The sequence below is a fragment of the Chelonoidis abingdonii genome, chromosome 20, assembly GCF_003597395.2.
Source record: "Chelonoidis abingdonii isolate Lonesome George chromosome 20, CheloAbing_2.0, whole genome shotgun sequence".
NCBI lineage: Eukaryota > Metazoa > Chordata > Testudines > Testudinidae > Chelonoidis > Chelonoidis abingdonii.
Window position 1 is genome coordinate 3,019,035 of NC_133788.1, and position 17,918 is coordinate 3,036,952.

General features: G+C 55.1%; 1 protein-coding gene across 2 annotated transcripts in view; it reads right to left on the reverse strand.

Annotated features, from left to right (window-relative positions):
• HIP1 (huntingtin interacting protein 1) overlaps window positions 1–17,918 on the reverse strand; it is a 70,527-nt gene that overhangs the window by 11,683 nt on the left and 40,926 nt on the right. Inside the window, exons 8-19 of one of the 2 annotated variants that reach the window (XM_032789682.2) lie at window positions 14,985–15,125; window positions 12,501–12,558; window positions 11,233–11,308; window positions 8,408–8,542; window positions 6,822–6,919; window positions 5,449–5,521; window positions 3,701–3,884; window positions 3,209–3,297; window positions 2,779–2,895; window positions 2,407–2,508; window positions 1,876–2,070; window positions 1,215–1,362 (exon numbers count right to left, since the gene is read on the reverse strand). In XM_032789682.2, coding sequence (XP_032645573.1) covers window positions 1,215–1,362; window positions 1,876–2,070; window positions 2,407–2,508; window positions 2,779–2,895; window positions 3,209–3,297; window positions 3,701–3,884; window positions 5,449–5,521; window positions 6,822–6,919; window positions 8,408–8,542; window positions 11,233–11,308; window positions 12,501–12,558; window positions 14,985–15,125 — 1,416 coding nt within the window. The remainder of the gene's footprint in view (window positions 1–1,214; window positions 1,363–1,875; window positions 2,071–2,406; window positions 2,509–2,778; window positions 2,896–3,208; window positions 3,298–3,700; window positions 3,885–5,448; window positions 5,522–6,821; window positions 6,920–8,407; window positions 8,543–11,232; window positions 11,309–12,500; window positions 12,559–14,984; window positions 15,126–17,918) is intronic. The other variant, XM_032789683.2, reaches the window with a different exon arrangement.

Consider the following 17,918-nt stretch of genomic DNA (forward strand, 5'->3'; position numbering starts at 1 on the left):
ATTTCGGTCCTCAGCCAAATCCCCACACTATGGCTGGAGCCCCCTCCTTTTACTCCTCAGGACATTCTGCACCAAAAAATTAAAAATTCTGTACACAATATTTTAAAATTCTGCAAGTTTTATTTGTCAATAAATAAATGCAGTGGCTCCAGCAGGGCAGTGGGGAGCAAAGGCCACTGGCTGCACGAAGATGGGAGATCACCCTACAGCCTCCCCACCCCTGGGACACAGACTCAGCGGTGAGGCTGCACCCAACCCTGACACAGCACAAGCCCTGGACCTGCCCCAAAAACACCTTGGGGTCCTGCTCTGCTGCACCAGGCCTACCAGGTGTGGGGCAAGCAGGCTCAACCAGGCAGGGCCAAGTGTGGAGGGGCTCAGTGTGGGGGGTCCACGTGTGGGGTGAGGAAATTCTGTGTGGGACAATCAGGGTGCAGGCAGCTCAGTGCAGGGGTCTAGGTGTGGGAGGATCTGGATGCACAGAGGCTTGTTGGGGGGCGGTTCCAGGCGCAGGGGCAATGGGTCTCTGCAGAGGCTTCCAGGTGAAGGTGGTTGGGGCTCAGCACAGGGGTCTAGGTATGAGGGTCTCAGCAGAAGGATCTGGGTGCTGGGGGAGTGAGACTTGGTGGGGTGGGGGTCTAGGTGCAGCTAGCTGGGGGTCAGTGGTGTGGGGAAGCAAAGAAATCTGCAGGGGACATGAATTCTGCACACACGCAGAGGTGCTGAATTACCCCAGGAGTAGCCTTTGCACTCATCTGTGCTGAAGATTTTAGGGAGGGACAGCAAATAATTCCTTGGGAAACCCCTGAATGTAACTGACTCAGTTTACTGGACACATACGAGTCTGTATGTGCACACACACTCTACTGCAACTCCAGAGGTGTGGAACACTTGGTGAGATACCCCTGAAATACCTGGCACTGGCCAAGCACCGCCTGGGTGAGGGGAGTGGGGTTATGACCCTGGAAGCTGCAGTCAGTGGCACTAGCTCTGGGCCAGCTCAGCTGCCTGGGAGCAGTCCCAAGGCTTTACCCTCAGCAGCTCCTAGGAGAGGAAAGTGGCTAGCCAAATGCTGTGACTGAATTCCAGGCCGGTGCTCCCTGAGTGGCACCCAACCCCCATTTATAAGAGCTTCCATGCCGTGTGAGAGAGCAGCTAGAGGTCAGTGCAGGTGGATACATCCAGCATAGAGAAAAGAGCCAGCCAGGCCATACCTGCAGAGCTTGTGCAGCTGATGTGGGCGGGGTCATCGAGTCGGTTCAGAGAGTCCTGCACCATCTGCTCTGCCTCCTGCACCGTGCACTGCAGCAAGGCAAACTGCTCGTCCAGGAGCCGCTGCTGGAGGGCTTGCTCATGGCTCTCCTGAGGGACACACAAAGAGAAGAGAGAGGTCAGGGCCTTCCCAAGCCCCAGCCAGGCCATCCTGGCACCCAGAAGGCCCTGGGCAAGAACGGCAAGGCCACTGACATGCAGGAGCCATGTCATCAAAAGCGCAACAGCCATCCCTGGCTGCTCTGTCCCAGTTCCTTCCAGCACGAGGAAAGGGGGCAGAGGGGGACCAAAATGCCACATCCATGGGGTGTTCCCCATATCTTTGCATTTAAGGAAGAACAGTTTGGGGGGCTATCAGTTCCTAGCGTGCAATGCTCCATCTTGACCTGAGCAACCAAGCAAGGAGGAGTCCAACCGCACGGCATGCTGGGACATGCACCTCTGCAGATCACAGCTCCACGGCATTAGCTTTACTGCATTTCACACAAGAGCTGCCCTTGGACTCCTGTCAATGCACTGGGTGAAGTCAGGGTGCCCTGGGTGCTCAGGGGATGTTGCTGTCCACCTCGGGCACCCCCAGACTGGCAGACAGGAGTACTGTACCTTCTCTCCCAGCCGGGTCTGCAGCGTCTCCAGCGATTTACTGCTGCTCTCCTTCTCGCTGTCTAGAGCGTCCTTCAGCTGCTGCAGCTCGGCCTGCAATGCCGTCACCTCCTGGCTACGCTGGGTCACTGCCACCACCAGGGTGTCCCTCTCCTGCTCCAAGCCCGCTGTCCTGGTGCTACGCTCTGCTTCCGACTGCAGGGCAAAGGGAACATAGAGAGGAACGAGGAGAGAAAAGATGAGGGTGGACAAAGCGCCCTCATTCTGGGATCCCTCCTCCCCTACTATATTCCAAAATTAAACCACCTCAGAGCCTGGTGTGCTGGGTCAGCGAGTTTCTGCCGCCCGCGATGCTGGCACTGCTCCCAGCGCAGCGTGACAGCCCATCCTGCTGGCAGGCTGAGCACAGCCAGACTTGCCAGTAGATACCCACTCACGCTGCTGCTCCACCAGCAGCACGCTTCCAGCCAGGGCGTGGGGCCGGACCGAGTCTCAGAGGCGGAGATCTCACTGCGGGAAGCACGCGCTCACCTGCAAACTGGATTGCAGAGTGCTTTGTAGGGCCTGCAGCTCCTGCTTGCTGGCTGTGAGCTCTCTCTTCAAGGTTTCCAAGACCTCTGCCTGTTCCTGAGTCTGCAGACAGAGCAGAAGTAACCCTTGAGCGTGCACATCACAGGTCTGTTCGTTACTCACTGCAGACCTTAGCTGAGAGCTCAGGATCTGATCACCTCACCAATCTGCAGCCTTCTCCCCTCACTCCTCACTTGTATCGTCCCGCGGACACAACGCCGTAGACCTGTCTACTGCACGGACTCCCTTACGCTGGGCTCTAACCCACCCAGCACCCCCAGGTGCTCCCATGCTCCAGGCCTTCCCTGCTCCGCTCTGCACACTCAGACTCACCTTCCTCTGGGCCTGCTCGCTCACGCGCTGGAAGGAGTCCTCTAACTCTTTCTTCTCCCGCTCCACATCGCCTTGGGCCTGTCTCGCTACCGTTACCTGCTTGGTGACCTCTGCGTTCTGGGGAACATCAGCAAGAACTCGTCAGCTGCGTCAGCCCCTGCTCGCCACCCACCCAGTCACTGGACAGGGCCGATGCCTCACCTCTGCCCCATCCTGATCTCAGAGCACAATCCTGTTCCCTGGTGTGGTGTAGGGGGAGGGGATCCCCACAGGGGATCTTTGCCCACTAGCCTCCGGAATAACAACAGAGCTGGCTCTCCACAGGGCACGATGGCACATGGGTCTACAGTGGCAGACCTCCTGCTACTGACCCAAAGCCGGCAGGAGGCTTGGCAGGGGTGGAATGAAGGAGAGGGGAGCTGGGCCCTACCTTGCGCAGCAGGTCAGCATGGTTCTGCACCAGCTCGCTGTACTTCTCCTTCAGCTTGGTGTACCGTTGCTCGTTAGCCTGCGCCTTCCCTGCAACACAGACACACACGGGGTGAGCAGCCTGGGAACACACATGGCAAGGACGTCTCCCGAGGAAAATCCTGTCTCACTGGGGCAAATGAGTCACCCCATTCCTACAGCCATTCCAGCTGTGAAACGTGGGTCTCCACAGCGCCCCCTACTGAGGGAGCCTGGGACTGGATGACCTGGAGCTCCGCCCACAGCCAGCCTGGCTCCCTACAGCACCCCCTGCTGAGGGAGCCTGGGACTGGATGACCTGGAGCTCCGCCCCACAGCCAGCCTGCCCCGCTCCCTGTTGATAAAGGCTGGGGCTGGAGTAGCTGCAAGCTCCCCCTACAGCCAACCCTGCAGAAGAGGCTGGGCTGGGGACTCAGGGGGCAGACCCCGAAGCAGAGCAGAGGTCTCTCCTCACTCTCAATCTCCGTCAGGCTCCTCTGTGCTTTCTCAGTGTCCTCCCACTGCTTCTTCAGCTCCTCCAGCTCAGTGCGCAGGAAATCGCTCTCGTCCAGGGCCTGCTGCTTGAGGTGCTGCTGCTCTGCTAGCTCTGCCTCCAGCTCGCTGATCCGTCCCCTCAGCTGCACTCCTAGGCGATGGCTCTGCAGGTCACCAAGGGGGAGAGATGGGCTGGGGCGGGTCAAACACCCTTCTAGCCTCAGCTGCCTCGAGGCCAGCTGCCCTTTGCAGGGGCAGTCTGAAACACAGCTCTTACAGTGCTGTAGCTAGTTAGACCTCGGCCAGCCAATCAAAGTGCCCAAGGCCCATAACTCCTACGAAACCCATTAACAAAAGCACCAGCCACTCAGCATGCAGGGATTCTGTGGTGAGTTATAAAACAACAGCACTCGTGTAATAACTGAAGGGGGGAGCTCCCTTATGGACACCCAGCCAGCCAGTCAGCTGCAAAATCCCTGGTGTCTATTTTCTGCTTGCTTTACCTGGAAAGGGTTAACAAGCCACCAGGTCAAAGGAAAGGAGTGGGCACCTCACCAAAAGAGCCAATGGGAAGGTAGAACTTTTAAAACTGGGAAAGAAACTTTCCCCTTGTCTGTTGTTCCCTGGGCTGCAGGGATGGAGCAGCAATGCTGTGTAAGGTTTGAACCAGGTATGAAAATTCATCTTCCATCCCTTGGAGAAATTATTTAAATAGGGAATGTTTAGTTAGAATATTTAGTGATTGGGTTTAGTTCTTATTTTGGCATGTGGATCTCCTTTGTGCTAACCCCAGATGCTTTTGTTTGCTTGTAACCTTTAAGCTGAACCCCCAAGAAAGCTTTTTTGGGTGCTTAATTTTTGGAATTGCTCTTCTAAAATCTAGCAAAAGCCCAAGTTCCAGATGTATTTTCTTCCTTTTTGTTTTTAATAAAATTTACTTTTTTTAAGAACAGGATTTGGATTTTGGTGTCCATGTTGTTTGATTAGCTGGTAGCCACAGGTAATTTCCTTCGCTTTCTTTCTCAGCTCTTCCCCGGTGTGTGTGTGTGAGAGAGAGGGCAGGGGCGGGGGGCTTGAAGGTACCCCACAGGGAAGAATTCCCAAGTGCTCCTTCCTGGGTTCAAAGGGTTTTTTTTGCATTTGGGTGGTGCCACCTCTTACCAAGCCAAGGTCAGAGAAAAGCTGTAACCTTGGGAGTTTAATACAAGGGTGGAGAGGCCAGTATTAATTTTTAAAATCCTTGTTGGCCCCCAGCAAGGAGAACGACACCAGTTGCGGGCCCCCACCTTCTGCACTCGAAGTGCCACAGTGGGGATTCAGCCGTGTCAACTCAGCATAAGCCAGTGCCTGACTGGCAGTTGTCTAAGCAGCTATCAGTTGACAGCACTGGTATCCCTGTGACAATGAGGAAACCCAACTCCTCCCTAAGGTGGGAGAGCAGAAATACCATCCCTGGCACAGACCCTGTGCATAGAGTAACAGCCGCAGGGTCTTGGAAAAGTGGCATCTCTGGAGCTCGGTGCTCCCTAGAGCCAGGCTGGGCCCCTGGTTCAGTGTGACCCAGCATACGCCCTGCGTGTTTCCCATCCAACGTACGGGCTAACAGCTCTGACCCTGCCCTGAGACGCAGTGATCACACCACAGAGGTGCCAGATCTGCACGTCACTGGCCGCCCAGTGCACAGCCTGCATACTGCATTAACGTGAATAATATGCGCTACATACTCACCTCTGCCTTGAAGTTCTCCAGCTCCTCCTTCAGCGCACTGATCTCCTGGTACAGCTGCTCGATCAACCGGTCCCTGGCAAGGAGAACGACACCTGTCGCTTCCTCCGTGCTGTGTCCATTAGCCCATGCCCCTGCCACCCCGCGCAGAGGTGGTTTGGGGATCAGATGGGAATTACACCAAAAATATTATGATATTATATAATATCCCTCCCCTGGGATCCTGCATGCAGCACTGGTCCCCAGGTCTCAAAGGATACTGCAGAAGAAGAGGGGGTTCAGGGACAAGCAATGGTCAGGAGCCTGGAACTCTCATATCGAGAGAGAGAAAGAACGGGATTGTTTGCCTTAGAAAGAGACAGTTCAGAGAGGACACGATGGGGTATACAAAATAATGAATGGTCTATAACACTGGTTTTCAACCTAACACATTTTGAACTGAGGTGCGGACCCCTTTGGAAATCTCAGACAGTCTGAGGACCCTCACGGGTCCGCAGATCACAGGTTGAAAATCACTGGTCTAGAGGAGGGAGACTGGGATCTTTTATTCCCTGGGTCTCATAACATGAGAGCCCGGGGGCATTCAATGGAGCTGAAAAGTGGCCAATTCAGAACTGTTCAAAGGAAGTATATTGTCCTCCAACACTGTTAGCCTGTGGAACTCACTGCTGTAAGATGGAACTGAAGGCAAGAGCTAAACAGGGTTGGACTGTTACGTGAACATAGAGAAGAGCTGTAAACACGAACAAGAGCTCTGGAAAGGATCTCAGCCTGCCTGCTTCAGGGTATGAGCAGATCTAACTACCGGGGTTAGGAGAGAATCTCCCCTGGGGGCAGCTTATCCCATCACTGCCCCCTGCAGGGTTTTAGCCTTTGCAGCAGCTGGAGCTGTGCATTGTCAGAGACAGGATACTGGGCCGAATGGACCCCAGGGCTGTTCCTAAATGACCCACCGAGGTCCCGCCCCTGCTGACTGCCAGCTCGCAGGGGCAAGTGTCTGGGGCTGGAGGAGCCTTTCCTTGCCTGTACCACCACAAGGAGCTGCACGAGGCTAAGTGCAGGGGCCATTGCCAGCTGCTGATTATGTGCTTCAGCTCCTAGCCCACTTGCCCAGGTTCCAGCCTACGGCCAGGCATCCAGCTCCTATCACAGAGCCAGCCCAGAGTCAGAGAGCTCAGCCTGCCGCTCAGCACCCTTCACAGATGAACCCTAGAGCAGGAGACCCTTCACCAGCCAACCCCAGGATGCCATTTCCAAGGGAGGCCCAGGCCTTCCCCACAGAACTGGCCTACACCCTGCCTCCGCATTCACAGCTCCTTCCCCTGACACTGAACACGCCCCACCAGCAGCTATGGGGCCCCTGAGCCAGCACTCACTTGTCATCCTTGTTCATCCCATTCTGACTGCTGAAGTTGAAAGGATCGTTACTGAATGAACTGCCAAAGATGTCATCAAACTTATTGTCAAACAAGCTCTGGAGGGGGAAACAAATACAGATCCCTGGAGTCAAACCTACTGCTGCTCTGCACATGGCCAGGGGCGCATGTACCCCACCCCTTGTCTCAGCGCCCCCCCCGCCCCCCGAGAAGATCCCTCCCCCATACACCAGGACCCCACCCCTTAGCAAGAACGGCAGCTGCCCCAGGCCCTCTAAGGGACAGCTAACCCTTCCCCTTGCAGGCAGACAGCTCCCACCAGGCATGGGCCCCTATCTTCTATGCAGCCTGACGCAGCTGAGGGCAGTTCTACTTGCTTTATTAAACACCAGGTTACTGCAGCTAGTCTAATTCAGCTGGGGTCTGACTGGGACAGACGGACAACTGCAGCAGACAGAAGGCCAGTCCTGTCTGGAACAGCAAGCAGAGCAGCTACTTACGAGGTACTTGTAGTGGTAAGAGTTAGCTGCATTTACCAGCAGGCAACCACTAGCTGCCAAAGGATTTACTGGCATGACAGAAATCCCCTGTTCTCTTCATATGAAATACCCCCATTAGCCACAACAAGAGGCAATGGGCCAAATTTGATGCCCCACAGCTGGGCAGTCATTTATCCTAGTGCAAAGTGGGTTTAAAATCCCACCATAACAGAATGGCCGTGCTCCACGCTGGTGCAGGAGAATCCTCAAGATGCAGAGACTCAAACCCAAGAGCTGCAACTAGGGCAAGCTATTGTCTGCTCCAGATGGTACAGCCTAAATAAACATCATGGGCAGGAGCGCTGACAGCTTTTTTGGTGCCCTAGGTGGCGGAAGGTCCCGCCCCTGAAACACCTCCGAAGACCAGGGCGGCCGAAGATCTGGCAGCTGCGGTCACCCCCGCCCCCCAAATGTTAGTGCCCTAGGTAATCGCCTAGGTCGCCTAATGGGTTGTGCCGGCCCTGATTAGGGGTATGTATTTACCACCCACAGCCCCAAAAGCCATTACATTAACAGGAGATGTAGGAACCACTTCACCTGCCACTGAAGTGGAGCCACCTCTGGGCTGGCGTATTAGGAAAGGACATGAAGCATGCCATGGGGATCTAGAACTGGAGGGGAAATGCAGGGGAAGCCAAATGCAGTCAACCAATCGTCACCTGGCCAGGACACCAGAATTACTCCCTGGGATTTCTTCCCTGACCCTTGGTTTCATGTCAAATTAGGCAGACAGCACCTTTAGCAGCATGGCACCCCCAAGGGCGCTGACTCGGTACTAAGCCCATGCAAATAAGCAGCGTTGATGCTGCTTCCTGTAGTGCCCAGGCTTTTCGTTTTCCATGTGTCATACAGCCAAACAGGCACCAGGCCGTGAGTATGTTAGGAGCTCTGAGGAGATCACAGCCCTGGCAGTACAGCCCCAGAGCCACGGCAGGCCATGCTAAGGCCAGGGATACTTCTTCTGGCAGCTGAAAACCTTGCCAGACATAGGCAGAGCCAGTCGCGGGCTCAAAGAGAGAGACTGACGTCAGGGGGCCAGGCGCTCACCTGTTGTGACGCTGTGTCCGTCTCCACTAGATCGGTGATGGGCTCGCTGTCTGGGGACGAGGCCTCAGCCGGGATGACCACCACGGGACTGATGTGCTCCGAAAGAGCCGAGGCCCGCAGAAAGTTGGGAGGATTCTAGGGTGGAAAGGGAGAACTTGATGGCGGGATCTTGAGAAAAGCAGCTCTGTGGGATGCAACAGGCCCAAATCCACCCTCCACACCACCGCAGGCAGCCCTAGTGCCGTCATAATGGTGCTATGAGGCAGCACTTCGCCCCCCTTCTCTAGCACCATAGGTGTGCGCATGGGGTGTGCCCAGGTACACCCTAATGCAGGGGTGGGCAAGCTCATCCTGCCCGGCTTGCCTGAGCTCCTGGCCAGGAAGGGTCCCCCCGGCCCTGCCATCCCCCATCCCCCATCCCCTCAGGGTTCCGGGTCCAGGAGCGGCCCTGGACAGAGCTGCAGCGTTGTGACTCTGGGGGGACCCGAGCTTCCTTCCGCTCAGAGCTGCGTGGTAAGAGAGCAGGGCCGTGAGCTCCAGCGGGATCCGAGCTCCTCCTGCTCGGAGCGGCGTGGTAAGGAGGCGGGGCCGTGAGCTCCAGCAGGATCCGAGCTCCTCCTGCTCGGAGCAGCGTGGTAAGGGGGCGGGGCCACGAGCTCCGGCGGGATCTGAGCTCCTCCCACTCGGAGCGGCGTGGTAAGGGGGCAAGGACATGAGCTCCAGTGGGATCTGAGCTCCTCCCACTTGGAGCCACGTGGTAAGGAGGCGGGCCGCGAGCTCCAGCGGGATCTGAGATCCTCCCACTCGGAGCAGCGTGGTATGGGGGCGGGGCCGCGAGCTCCGGCGGAATCTGAGCTCCTCCCACTCAGAGCAGCGTGGTAAGGGGGCAGGGCTGCGAGCTCCAGTGGGCCGAGTGGCAGGAGCTCAGATCCCACCAGAGCCACGCTGCTGCAGTGCTGTCCAGGGCTGCTTCTGGACGCGGCATGCTGAGGCTCTGGAAGAGGGGGGGAGGTGGGGGTAAGTGGCATGGTAAGGGGGCTGGGGCCCGAGGGGGTTGGATAAGATAAATGTCTATCAGGGATGGTCTAGACAGTATTTGGTCCTGCCATGAGGGCAGGGGACTGGACACGATGACCTCTTGAGGTCCCTTCCAGTCCTACAGTCTATGAATCTATAAGAGGCAGGGAGCCCCGGGGACAGTCAGGGGGCAGGGGGAGGAGGTGATTGGATGGGGCAGAGGTTTGGGGGGGGGCTGTCAGGGGATGGGGAACGGGGGGTTGAATCGTGGGAGTTCCGGGGTTTGTCAGGAGGTGGGGCGGGGGAGTGGATAGGGGTTGGGGCAGTCAGGGGACAGGGAACAGGGGGAGTTGGTAGGGGATGGGGTCTTGGAGTGGTGGTTGGGAGGGTGTCAGGGGGGCGGTCAGGGAACAAGGAGAAGAATGGGTTGGGGATTCTGAGGAAGGCGGTCAGGGGGGCAGGAAGTGGGTGGAGGTCAGATAGGGATCAGGGCCAGGCTGTTTGGGGAGGCACAGCCTTCCCTACCTGGCCCTTCATACAATTTTGGAACCTCAATGTAGCCCTGGGGCCAAAAAGTTTGCCCACGTCTGCCCTAATGTCTTCAAAAAAAGTGGCTTTGCGTTTTAATTTAATCGCATGATACGCTCTACATAGAAAGTCCGCGTTTGCTCGCAGCATGCGTCCTACTACTGCGACGCCGCATTGCCATTGGTCTTCTCCTCCGACTACTATTCTAGAAAATTCTTTGACCTATATAAGTGGCCGTGTCAGCCATGCCCAGCACAGTGTCTACAGTGTTTGTAATCTTTGTCGCGTGTACTCCACTGAAATAGCATAACAAGCCCGTGGCTTTACGTTTTAATTCATTCATATGATTCCCCCTTTTCATTTTAAAATATGGCTCAGTTCGTTGTTAAGATAAGAAAAGGAGCAGACAAGCTGTTCACGTGGAAGAATCTTTTGGAAACTAGCCCATGTAAAAAACAAACTAAGATGTACAGTGTCCCAACAGCGCCTCGATTCACTCATGATTTTGTACGTTGAACAAGAATTGGCTTTGTCAGTTAATTACAATGATGTGATCAAGGACTTTAAGTCCATAACACCTGGTGAGCGACGTCTCATTCTCTAAGACAGGAAGATGAAGAAACCTTAATCTGTTTTGGTCAATTTGGGTTAGCTTATTATCTGGTTAAAGATAAAGATCATGAACATTGACTGTATCTTTGTATACGCCTGCTTATCACTACGGCAAAAATTTGGTATTTTGTGTCTCATTTTTTAAGTAAAGTTTAGTTGTTAATTTTAAAAAAATTAGTTAAGTTTTAGTTTTTTCAGTGTGATGAATAAAATAATGTCCTTTATGACTGAGTATTCAATAAATGTTTGCTTTTAAAAAAGAAAAGCAGCCCTGGGTGCACACCCTAATGAAATGTGCTACACACACCTATGTCTAGCACAAACGGGGGCCAAGTTAGTGAATAGTGAAAAATCTAGTGCATTTTTCAATGAACTTATTCTTTACCAACAAAATTTCACCCAGCTCTAGCAGAGATCTCTGAAAAGCAATCCCCTGTAAGTGCAAATATGGCTTCCAGGGCTTGGCTGCAGGCACACAGCATTCAACGCTGGGGTTTAACTGACTTGCCCAGAAACCGCAGTGGAGCTGGGAATAGAATCCAGGAGTCCTGACTGCCGGGGCCCTGTTCTAACCACTAGACTCCACTGTTTAGTCACACCAATGGTCACTGCAACCCCTCCCTCTTAGTCTGTGCCCAAGGGCAAGAGAGAAGCCATTTGGGTCTCACCTCTGGGAGCTGTGGGATCTGAATCAGCCGTTTAAAGTACTGCAGGTTGCTGGAGCGATAGAACAAATCTTTCAACCTGGAAGGAAATGGGACGTAAGAGAGGGGACTCTGCCGGCTGGGGCAGAACCGGGAAGTCGCAGGATGCGGGTGGCTTCCCTGCCACACTCATTTAACAGAGCCCATCGCTTGTGGTTCCAAACCAGGCATCCCACGCAGAGAAGGAAAGGCAGCCCTTGACCTCAGCCACATGGATGTCATCTTGCCATACAACTCAAGACGGGAACCCTGGGAAGAGAGCCACCAGCTCTGCTCCGTGGGACAGTACCCAGACATCTGCCTCAAGCCAAGTGGCAAACACACTCGTAAAAGTTGAATCCAGGGGGGTGGGGCCCCTCCCCCATACACCTAGGGAGGGAGGGGCCGTCCTGTCACTGATGCAAATTGCAGCTGCGACTAGGAATGAAGGGGAAAGAATTTACCAGCTAAATCTTAGAAGAACCAACCACCAGATCCATCTCCCCTGAGTTTCCGGCTTCCCACCCCAGGGTCCGTTCAGCATATCACAACCTGCCCCTCCCTCCAGGCTGGGGAAGGCGAAGGGGAAACGAAAGCCAGAGTGTCTCGGAACAGAAAACGCTGTTCTACATTTCCAAGGGAGGAAGGATTGATGGACCCAGCAACACATGGCTGCAGCATGTGCGCACCATCAGGCTGAGGAGCCAGCCCCGGCAGTACCCTCTGGCACATAGCTGGGCTGCGGCCAAGCTTGAAAACCATTGTTAAACCCTGATTATCTTAGCCCCCAAAGGGCCTTTATACGAAATGGCTCCAAGACGCCCAGGAGAATAGGGCTGCACCTTCACATTTTCACCTCAGCGTGACGACTGCACACAGCAGCCAAACCGCAGTTCAATGGCTGGCACCTCCCATACAATGCCACTAGAGCCCGAAAGTCTCCTTGGATTTAATAAGACGATTATTATTCAGTGCCAAGGGGTTATCCCAACAGCATGGGGGCAGAGAAGAGGCCAGCTCTGCTCCAGGATAAACATTTGGGAGCTGGGGGACCCAGAAATCCGGACTTTTTTCATTTCTCAGCCACAGATGGTTCATTTCAAACCCAGGGGGCTCTTGTCAGCCACGAGCTGCCTGCAGACTAGGGCTGAGTGGCCTCAGTTACTTAACCAGTAATGAACGTTGGAATAGCCGCTGTGAGCATGCAAAGGATCAGCGCCAAAGGTGACAGGCTGGGCATTCAGGGCACTTACTTTCTGAACTGCTCCAGGAAACGGTCCCTGTGGCCCTGTAGTGTGTCAGCGGGGAGGCCTGAGGAAGAGACACAGAATGGGATGCAAAAGAAAGCTCTCAGCTCCCGGGTCTCCTCGCCCACCACATTCCTTTCCAGCCAGCCGAGCAGCACCGCACAAAGGGACCAGGCTGCACTGGGGAGCAGCTAGTGCTAGACCAGTTCATCGCTGCAGCCTCAGACTCAGGGCCTGAATTACGGAAGGGCCTGGGGGCAGGCCCCCTACTACTTTTAGGGGTTACCCCACTTCTAACTTATTGGAAGGGGTGTAGAGGGTGTGTTTTTGCCCCTTACTTCTCCCTGCGTGTCTAGAAGGGAGAACAGCGACGGCAGCCGCCACTGCTGTCCTGCGGAGGGAGTCAGGGTAACAGGCAGTCGGAGGAGGCAGTCAGGGGGAGGGGAGGAGGGGGCAGAAAGCAGGTGGGTAACGGGCAGGGGGAGGGAGCAGTCAAGGGCAGGGGAGGAGGAGGCAGAAGGCGGGTAACGGGCAGGGGGAGAGGGCAGTCGGGGAGAGGAGGAGGGGGCACAAGGCAGGGAGGGGTAAGAGCAGAGAGGAGAAGAGACTCCTTTTGCAGCTGGGCTCAGCGCAGAGGATGCCAGCACAAGAGCCACCCAAGGGGCACCCTGGCATCTCCAGGCCTGTCCGCTTTCCCTAAGGGCACCCCCACTTCTCCCGGTTATTCGAGCACTGCTCAGACGCTCCCAACAGGTGGCACTGCAGGGCAGGAGCACTGGCTCTGAGACGGCTGCCAGCTGGAGGAGCTGGGGGGACTGGGGGAGGAACCCTGGCTGGGGCAGATCCCTGGGGTTTCACTCATGGAGGGGAAAGGGCCTTCGCTTGCACTCCGCCGGGGACCTGGCAGCAGCTCTCTAAATCCAGGATCACTGAGGTGCCGCTTTCTCATACTGCAGGAATCAATTTGAAGCTATTAAGCCAACCTCGCCCAAGTCAGAGCGCCTGAAGTGATCTTTGCAGATCGGTGCACAGCTTGGATCTGTGCCTTGGGACTCGCCGAGGAAGAAATGCCACAGCTCGGCATGGCCTGGGAGCTGCGGTCTGGTGGATGCTCTCATCTGGGGTATCTAAGGTGGGGGGTGGTGGTGAACATTTCTCACTGCTCTCTGCTTTTACTCCTCCAGATGCAGAATCCCCCTTGTGGCTACAATTCCTTCAGGGCTGGACTGGCGAGGGCACAGGGTCCTGGCCTAGACGCACTGCTGAGTACCTTGGCATGGCCAGGGAGGGAGGCCAGCGCCCTTGCAGGGAAGGGGCGGGCTGGGGCATTCTGAAGGGAAATGTGCTCCTTGGGGGTAGCTTTATGAGCCATAAGCACAACTCTCCTCCGGGTGCATGCAGAGGGACCCCCCCAGGCCATCCCCCCACCCCCAATGCTTCTCGGGCTTCCACCTGCACCTGGCCAACCTCACTGACCCAGCCTCCTTGCTTCCCTTCCTCTGTGCCCTTTCCCCTCCTCCGCTCCTCCTGGCTGCTCCCTCTCTCCCCCCCATCATCTCTCTCCCTGCGTTGGCAGCTTGCTGCTGGAGCATCACTGCTCCATCCCCGCCTCCCCTCCCTCTCCCCATAGCTGGTCTCTGCCTCACTCTCCCTGCTCCCACAATCTCACCACTTCTCTGTTCAACCCCCCCGCCTGCCACTCTCCAGCTGCCAACATCTGTGGTGGGGGGAAGGGCCCCAGTGGGTAACCCACCATCCAGTCTTGGGAACAGAGGGGAAGCATGCTGGTGTTTAGACTAGCCTCCCCTGGCCCGTGGGGTCTCCTATGCCCTGCCCTGAAGGGTAGAAAGGGGATGCCTTGCTCCCTTCTCCTGGGAGGGGGCTGCCAGTCAAGCATCCCTCCTCCCCTCCCCAGGGAAGGGCACAGCTGGTGCAGCAGGGGCTTCAGCAAATGCAGGGTCCAGCCATGAAGCTAACGCGTCATTGGCCCAGACCAGGAGGTTCAGCATCAACCCACAGTTAATGTGCCACATCCCTCTCCCTGGGGACGATTCTCTCTGCACTGATCACAGAGCAGGCTGGGCTGCAGTTCGACACCTGTCAACACAGCTTCCTCATCAGCTAGAGGGAGCCACCGATCTCCAGCCTGCCCTGACTCAGTAGCACTTCCATACGCTATCAGTCAGACTACAGACAGGAGTCAAACCTGGCCTGGTCTCTGCGCATGACACAGAGCAAGCCAGTGGGCCAAGCTACTGAGCCAGCCCCCACCAGTGTTTAAAACCAGCTCTTTGCCTGGGCACCCCTTGCTCTGGGAGCAGAGGAAACACAGACAGGGCATTTCCCTGTGCTTGGCGCACCTGTCACACGCACAGCCTTGGTACAGGGCTCCGTCTCTGAAACCGTTGCTACAGAAACTTTACATCGGCTACAGCAAAACTTCTCAGGACATCCCAGCAGTGAAATGGCAGCTGCTTGCTGTGTACTTACAGGAGTGCAGCTTGAAGAGGAGTTTAACAGTGTAGTCATAGAGATGGCTGCAGTCCAGTATCACCTGTATCAGCGGGGCCAACCGGCACTGGCCAGTGGCAGTGACCGACACGGAGCGAGACATGTCCAAGGAGCTGAATACTAACAGGAGAGAGAGACAGGGCACTCAGGGCTTGTTCCATGAAACTCACTGATCTCTCTCTCACCCCCACCCCATCCCAGGGGGTTATGCTGCATAGCTGCTCATATCACTACACTGAAGCAGCCAGACTATTACGGGACACTTGTATGTCTCGGCTGTTGTACCTTTCCTCCCCTCCATGCTAGCCTAAGAGTCTATCCTCATTTCACAGGAGTGATCGGACACACCAAATTTCATTGTTTTAAACCTAAAGGAGGAAAGCGAATGAGGGAGCCGACAGAAAACCACATTAGCCCACTGTTATCCATGGCTTTGCTAAGGTAACCTGTGCACAGGGGAGCTGCATGAAACAGTCCTGTACTGTGAGTCACACGGCCATGGTCAGAGACACCTGGGAACCAGATAACAGACGTCTATAGCTAAGGGACATTCAGATAGTTCACTAGCAAAACCGGTTTTCAGTGGACAAAGCTGGTTAAGCGTTGGACACCGAGGAGGGCTCTCTCCCCCCATGTGTATATTACATAAGTTGTGATCAATTTGCTGAGAGGGGATTCACTGCTTTCCCCCTTTACTGATGGGGGGGGGGCGTAGTGCAGCAGGAGGAGGAAGTTTCCATGTCTGCTGGCAGCAGGGTTGCTCAACAGTGGGTCAGGCCAGCAGGGTCTCTTGTGGGCTGGGAGGAGTGCAGCGTTTGAAGGCAGCTGAGGGGTGATAGCTCCCGTGCAAGGAGCTGGAGCAGCTGCCCTAAGTTGGATACCTGCTGGGAGGAGCTGCTGCATTGGGACAGACAATGTGAGTGGCCCCCCAACAAGACTCACTATGGAACAGAATCCAGGCCAGGGGACCTGCAGGGCTACCTCACTGCTTATCAGAGAGCAATGAACCAAAAAGGGGCACTCCGCCCCCCAAGCCCGAGAAGTCCTAACTCTCGTGGGTGTCCCTAAAGGGCCATTCTAGGAATTACTTGGAGCCATTGAGCATAGAGCACGTGACCTCTTCTGCCTGCCCTAGTACATCACCCTTTCATTTGAGTGCCTCCTGGGACTGCCAGGTGCTAGAGCCAACAGGGCCTAGCAGCTAATATATCTTCAGTGCTTGTATTTGAATCTTGGTACATCTGGTGTGCTACCAAGAGTCTGCTGTAACACAGCACTCAGCAACCCGATCAGGTGGGACAATACACTGAGCAGGCATGCAGGTTAGTCATCAATCCCCCTTCCAATCCCAGATGCTCAGTGTATCCACCAGGGTTCAGCGGTTGCAATGTTCAAATCTTAGTTTCATGGGAGAAGCACTGAAAGCCCAATGCTAAGCCACCTGCAAACCCATGGGCTAGCAGATGTGTGCCCCACTGAAGAACCTGCCTCTGGAGATGGGTCACAAGGGGAGAAGCAGGCAGGGCCCCAAAGGTAATGGGCCAAATTCTTTCCCCATTCAGGCATATCAGGCCCAGCATAGCTGTAGCTGAGGCAAGCCTGGAGCCCAGTGTCTGGCCCATTCCAGTGCTCCAGTGGTTTAACAGACTAGCACTGTGGAGCTGGAATGTCTCATGCTCTCCCTCTTTGCCTCCCAATGATCATTTAAGTATCTACCCACAGGGGAATGCAACATTCATATGGCTCGATCCTGAAATCAGAAAATACCCAGGCTCACTCAGCAGGGGGCTCAGGCTGTGACCTGAAGCAAAGCTCTCACTTACATTAGTGGAGTTTTATTTTTTTTTCAGGGGGGAGGGAGAGCTCAGTGGTTTGAGCATTGGCCTGCTAAACTCAGGGTTGTGAGTTCAATCCTTGTGGGGGGCATTTAAGAGATTTGGGGCAAAAATCTGTCTGGGGATTGGTCCTGCTGTGAGCAGGGGGTTGGACTAGATACCTCCTGAGGCCCCTTCCAACCCTGAGATTCTACAATTCTATGCTCAGTCTCAGCCCTGAAGGGAACTGGTTCCGAATGAACAGCGCTCTGAACAGGTTGCCCCGTTAGCACCATCTGCCAATATAACTGCCAACCGGACCAGCTGCAATGACCGCTGACACCACTTGCAGAGGCTCTGACTGGCCCATGGTGCAAGGGCAGCACCGTCCTATTAGGGACAGTTACTTCCCTGAGTCAATACTGCAGACAAACCATTTTGCAGTAACTGTCTAGGACATTTCTTAGCTGTTTGTTTGTGCTCAGGTGACCTGAGCAACTTTGCTTTAAGGTGAGCTGCAAAGGAAAATCAAAGGGAATTTGGTGCTTAACTCCCTTTGAGGAGCTGGGCCAAAAGTACTGGCGCCATGTCCTTCTCTGCTCCCTCCTGAGGGGTAAAGGAGGCCCGGAAGGGATTTTACTTTTATGGAGATGTTGTTTGGTTCTGCTTGGTTTTCACTTTAGAACCACCAGGCATATCAGGCACCAACAGCTCTCTGTACAGCCTGGGTGCGCAGTCCTGGAGCCAAGCACACCCAGTCCCCTGGCACAATTCTACCATCCCCCCCTCTTTGGAAACAGTTTTGAAGGGACTAGCTGGGCTGAGGAAAGCTGGACTTTTGTTTACTGGACACAGGCTTGCTGTGGTAAATCACACCAATGGCCCATTTCATGTCCTGTCCATGTTCCAGCACTTGGACCCTGCCCTGGGCTGAGAGGTTACTGGGATGAATTTACCCTTCCATTTCAACAGGGACATAACAGGATCAATATCACTTACCATTTGCATCCCAGTCAGCATCAGGGCAGATGCTGCTTCTATGCAGAATAAAAGAATGAGGCCAGACCTCTTTCCTTTTCATCTGAAGCTCTGATCCCAT